Below are 5,648 nucleotides of genomic sequence, written 5' to 3' on the forward strand. Positions count from 1 at the left end.
GGAGGTGCGGGGCCAGGCCGCTGTCTGCTGGGGCGGGGGCAGCTGCTGGAGCGGACGGGACCCGGCATTGCCGCGGCGAGTTCCAGACGTGCCGGGCCGGGTGTCCTGGGCACCCCCAGGGCCGGGAGCGGCGAGCAGCCCAGGGCTCGTGCGGGACACGCCGGGGCGGGGCCGGAGGCGCGATGGCGTCACAACAACCCCGCCCCCGGCAGGCTCCGCCCCTGGCGTTGCTGGGGACGCGCAGGCGCAGCTCAGTCCTGTTCTGGACGCGGAGCGGAGCGGACGGCCAAGGCGAGGGGAGGAGTCAGTGGGCCGAGCCGAGCGCGAGCGGCCGCAGCGAAGGGCGGGACTTAAGGAGGAGGCGCGGGAAGCGCTTGTGGTGCTGGAGCGGGAGAGCGGCGCGACCTGCAGGCGCTGACACGTGCGGTGACACGCCATGGCGGGCACGGCGAAGCTGAGGGAGCTGCCGAGTGCGCGGCGGGACGCGGGCGAGGCCGGGGCGCTGGGCCGGCTGCTGGCCACCTCGGCCAAGAAGGTGCTGCTGCGCAAGATCGAGTTCGAGCCCGCCAGCCGCGGCTTCTCCGGCCAGCCGGAGCTGCTGCGGGCCAAGTACCTGCTGCTCAAGCCCCGCAGCGAGCCCGCCGAGCACCCCCGCGGCGCTGAGGAGGGACAGGCGGGCAAGCAGGGTGGGTGCAGAGGGCCGGGGGGGCTGTCCCTGCGCTGCGCAGCCCCGCGGCTCACCCGCCTCTCTCTCCCCGCAGGCAGCGACCGTACCCCGGGGGGCCACGGGCACGGCGTCCCCGCGCCCCGGAAGGTGCTGTTCCCTGCCCAGCGCCTCGCCGTGAAGTGGCAGCGTGTCCAGCGCATCGGCGCCGGGCTGCTCAACTTGGGAAACACCTGTTTCCTCAACGCCACGCTGCAGTGCCTCACGTACACGCCACCGCTCGCCAACTACCTGCTGTCCAAGGAGCACGGCCGCAGCTGTGAGTGGGGAGGGGGAGCGCCCGCCTGTCCCGGGGCCGCGCTCAGCTTCTGCATACACGAGCATCCACTCTGCCTGGCCGTAGCAGCGTTCCCGAGCTCTGCATCCTGCGTCTGAGAGGCTTTGTCTGTGCTGGGCACAGCCAGGACTAACATGGGTCCATTAGGCTCTGCTGGCTCCTGGGGCGAGTACCTGTGCCCTGTTTTCCCTCCACGTGGATGCTGTCTCATCTGGGGGGTTGCAGCGACTGGTGCTGTGACTGGGGCTGTGCCAGCCGGGGTGGTGTGTGCTGGTCCCTGTGACCCCGGGATGCCCCAGAGCTCTGCTGTAGCACAGAGCTCGTAGGAAGACTGAGCGTGGCTGAGCCGTGTTGGACCAGAGATTCCCTGTCCCCGCTACTGCCTCCATCTCTCCTGGGTTTGTGCCCAACGTCCTGTCTTCTCCTCTCCCACTCCAGGTCACCAAAGCGGCTTCTGCATGATGTGTGTCATGCAGAACCACGTCACGCAGGCGTTCGCCAACAGCGGCAGTGTGATAAAGCCAGTGTCCTTTGTTCGAGACCTCAAGAGTAAGGATGGCTGCCCCCTGTAGCCGTGCAGGAGGGCAGAGACTCTTGCAGGAGCAGAACCATTGAGATCAGGGCAGGTCTTGGCAGAGGCTCTTCTGAGACGACTCGCTGAGCCTGCCAGGGACTTCATGGACGCTGTGGGGCTTCCCCCATGGCCGACATGAGTGTGACGTCTGGTTTGGGCTGAGCGAGCTCAAAGCCCGCAGTCCCTGCGCCGAGGGAGGGCGGGAGGACCTGCATCTGTTGCAGCGCGTGCTGCGGCTGATCCCTCCCTCTCCTGCAGAGATTGCCCCGCACATCCGCTTCGGCAGGCAAGAGGACGCACACGAGTTCCTCCGTTTCACCATCGATGCCATGCAGAAGGCCTGCCTGCCCAACTGTACCGAGTATGTGGGGCCTCTGATGGCCGTCAGTCCTCTCGTCTGCTGGTCCCCTGTGCCAGTGGGAGGGGACTGTGGGGTGAACACGTCCCCCAGGCTGGACCCGTGGAGGGAGGTGCTGACTCCGGGGTCTGGGGTGGATGGCTCAGCTCTCTGCCCCTCCGTGACACAGCTCTGGGCTGCTGTCTGCCTTCTCCTGACAACTCCACCCCAGCACAGCTGCGATTCTGTCCCCAAATCCTGTGACTGGGGTGGGTTTGGATGCTGAGGACACACCGGTGGCCGGTGGGGTGGCTGTTCGGGCGGGGCCGTGTGTGACCCCCTGCTGCTGTCTCTAGGTTGGATCGCCAGACCCAAGCCACTACCCTGATCCACCAGATCTTTGGCGGTTACCTGCGGTCCCGTGGTGAGTGCTGGCTGCCAGGGCCTGGGCCTGTGACTCTCAGGGCTGCTATTTCCCCAAGAGCCTTGCAGTAACTTGGGAAGATCACTAAGCACGTGCAAATTATCCAGAGCTGCAGCTGGTCAGTCTTGCGGTACCTGTGGGTCCCACCAGCAAAGGAATCCACGTTGTCAGGTGTCCAGCAACATTTGCTATCCCAGCACATAGCAGAGTTGCCAGGCTGAGAATGCTGGTGCTGCCTTCCCAGAGCCCAAACCCGGAGAGTCGGGGGGAACACGGCAGCTGCCTGCGCTGTGCTGGGGGGTTGGTGGGTGCTGCTGTTGTGCCAGGGTGCGCTCACTGCTCTTTCTCTTGCAGTGAAGTGCTTGATGTGCAAAGGAGTCTCGGACACCTTTGAGCCCTGTCTGGACCTGCCGGTGGAGATCACGGTACAGGGGCAGGGTTGCGTGGAGAGGAGCTCTGCTCTGCAGGGGATGTTCCTGCAGCTGCAGCGTTTCTGCTGGAGGCTGTTTAACCTGCCAGTGTCAGGCACGGTGCGGGCAAGAGGGAATCAGCTCTGTTGTTACGCTGCCTCCTCTGTCTGGCCCTGACCTCTCCTCTGTCCTGGCAGCAAGCCGCAAATGTAGAGCAGGCACTGGAGCTGTTTGTGAAGCCAGACCTGCTGGGCGGAGAGAACGCCTACATGTGTGACAAGTGAGTGTGCGGGGCTGGGGTGGGAAGGGGCCGTGCGTGTGCTGGTGGGAAGCAGGTGGGAAGCTGCAGTACGGGAGGGCTTCTCTACCTGCTCCACCGCTAAACCGTGAGGTACGTGGCTGTGAAGCCTGCGATGAAGCCTGTCACTCCTCATCTCTCTCCTCTTGTGACGGGGACCTGAGCCAGCAGATGTGGCCGTGAGCGGGTGCCCTGGAGCGGTACTCGCTCTCAGCAGGGTCATTTCCGTGGGGTTTGCTGCTTGGCCAGGGCTGGCAAGCACCTGGGTGCTGGTCGAACAGCGTGAATAGCTCGAGCTCTTCTTGTGCAGATGCAAGAAGAAAGTGTCGGCAACCAAACGCTTCACTATCCACCGAGCCCCCAACGTTCTCACGCTTGCTCTGAAGCGTTTTGCCGACTTCACTGGGGGCAAGATCACAAAGGTGAGCGCTCGGCAATCCAGACCGGGGCTGTGTCCTGTCCCGAGGCCCTGCTGCCCAGAGCGGGGTGGGAGGTGGTTCTGTGCGCAGCGCGAGCTCTACCGCAATCCTGCAGCCCTTCCCCAGCTGTGCGGTGCGGTGGGAGTTTGGCTCATCCCGGCATCTTCCTCACCGTGAGCTCTGCCTGGAGAGAGCGGGTTCCCCCTCCCTCGCGAGACGGGACTCGTAGGACAGCTGAGCTGCTCTTGCCATCTGCTGTGCAGGCTCCTGAGACATCCTCTCTCCGCAGGACGTGGGCTACCCTGAGCTCCTCAACATCCGCCCATACATGTCCCAGACCAGCGGGGATCCTGTCATGTACAGGCTCTACGCGGTGCTGGTGCACTCGGGGTACAGCAGCCACGCAGGACACTACTACTGCTACGTCAAGGTGAGCTCAGGGTGCTGTCTTGGCACCCTCTCTGTGCTGCGGTCTGGTGGGTGCTCGAGGGTCCGTGTACTGCGCAGACGGGGGTGCTCAGCAGACACGCGTGGTGTGGAGTGCTGGGGTGTACGGGCTGTGCTCTGCCACAGGAAGCGTGGAGTTCTGCTCTCGCAGAGTCCCCTCGCCTGCCCGGGGCCGCCTGGGGGTTTTGGGGAGCGGAGCTCTGCTGACGGGCGCTGTTCCTGCTGCTCCTCAGGTCAGGAGCGTCACTGGACACAGCCCGACCCCATTCTCTTTCCTTCCGCAGGCCAGCAACGGGCAGTGGTACCAAATGAATGACAACGTGGTCCGCCCCAGTAACATCAAGGTGGTCCTTAACCAGCAGGCGTATGTGCTGTTCTACCTCAGGTGAGCATGCCCTGTGTCCCCAGCCCCTCTGCCCCTGCTCAGCGTGTGGGACAGGGCTGGGGACACGTGCCTGGGTGAGGGAAGGAGCTTGGTCCAGGTAGCCCCAGTGCCCACGTGCATGTGCTGGCTCGGGCGAGGGTGGCAGGGAGAGCTCCAGCCACCTCGTGGTTTTGCTGCAGATCAAGAGCTCCTCACCTCCTCAGACCTTCTGGCTCTTGCTTCTTGTATGCAGCTATGATGAGCGTGTTCCAGTCGCTCAGACACTGGCAGTTAACGCATGCCCTTCTCTGCCTTCCCCAGGATCCCCAGCCCCGGGAAGAGCTCAGAGGGTCCCATTTCCAAAGCTGCCTCCAGCCTGCCTGGCCGCATCAAGCTGCCTTCTGGGTCACCGTCACCCAAGCTGGCCCTGAAAGGCAGAAACGCAGCTGCAGCGTTTCCCGGTGACGCAGCCCAGAGGCCCAAGAAGCCGCTCTCGTCGCAGCTGCCACCCGCGCCCAGAGCGGTTCCAGGATTTTGCGGCCCCAGTAACACCAGCGGGGCCAAAGCGCAGGTTCCCCGGAAGCGCTGCTGGGAGCCCAGGCCCCTGCCCGCCTCCCCCAGGCTGCCGGAGCCCATCCCCGGCCAGGAGCCGTGGGACAGCGGGGAGAACACCGGGACACCGGGAAGGGACCCTGGTGGCAGTGCTGCTGCCAGCCTGGTGCTGGCAAAGCTGAAAGCCTTCTTGTCGGCCAGGGCTGCTCCGCAGCCCAGCAGCACCATGGCACCACCACCGGCCAAGAAGCTGGCGCTTTCCGACAAATAGGTGAGTCTGAGCTTCTGCCCAGAGACTTCAGTAGGTGCCTCGTGCCTCCGGAGCCGGGGCTTGTGTTGGGGAGTGTAGGAATGATGCTGGGTACCTTGCTAAGCAGGAGGCGGGTGGGGAGAGCCCCTCAGCCCCAGGGCTCTGCCCTCCCTCTGGGTCGGGTGCGGGGCCAGGCCCCCGCTGTTGTTCCCATCTCTGGGAGAGGCTGGAGAATTGGCTGCTGCCTTCTTGCTCAGGACGGAGGGGTGGCTGCGCCAGTCCCTGGAGCGGGGCGGCCTCGCCAGCCTTCTCAGGGTAGCATGTCCCCTGTGGTGATGGGAGCTGGTGATGCCACAGATGGAGGCTGCAGAGTCGCCTCCTCCCCGGGCAGCGGCTGAACCGGCTCTCTGGGCGCTGCTGTGCAGCCGGGGCTCAGGACGGCGCGCTGGGGGTTCTGTTCTTAAAGTTTCCTTCATTTTTTCTTTTCTGCTTCTAACAGAAAACACTTCTGATTCTTCTTCTACTACCCCACTTCTACTTCCCCACTTCCCCCTGTCTGTGTCTTTTCCCCT

General features: G+C 64.5%; 1 protein-coding gene across 1 annotated transcript; it reads left to right on the top strand.

Moving 5' to 3' along the window:
- Positions 1-436: 436 nt before the first annotated feature.
- LOC135991490 (ubiquitin carboxyl-terminal hydrolase 36-like) lies at positions 437-5,097 on the top strand. Its single transcript, XM_065640174.1, has 11 exons — positions 437-686; positions 762-983; positions 1,440-1,550; positions 1,834-1,936; positions 2,269-2,336; positions 2,691-2,761; positions 2,944-3,026; positions 3,355-3,466; positions 3,753-3,893; positions 4,195-4,295; positions 4,596-5,097. Exons 1-11 carry the CDS (start codon positions 437-439, stop codon positions 5,095-5,097), a joined length of 1,764 nt encoding a protein of 587 aa, XP_065496246.1.
- The last annotated feature ends 551 nt before the right edge of the window (positions 5,098-5,648 follow it).

The sequence above is a fragment of the Caloenas nicobarica genome, chromosome 8, assembly GCF_036013445.1.
Source record: "Caloenas nicobarica isolate bCalNic1 chromosome 8, bCalNic1.hap1, whole genome shotgun sequence".
NCBI lineage: Eukaryota > Metazoa > Chordata > Aves > Columbiformes > Columbidae > Caloenas > Caloenas nicobarica.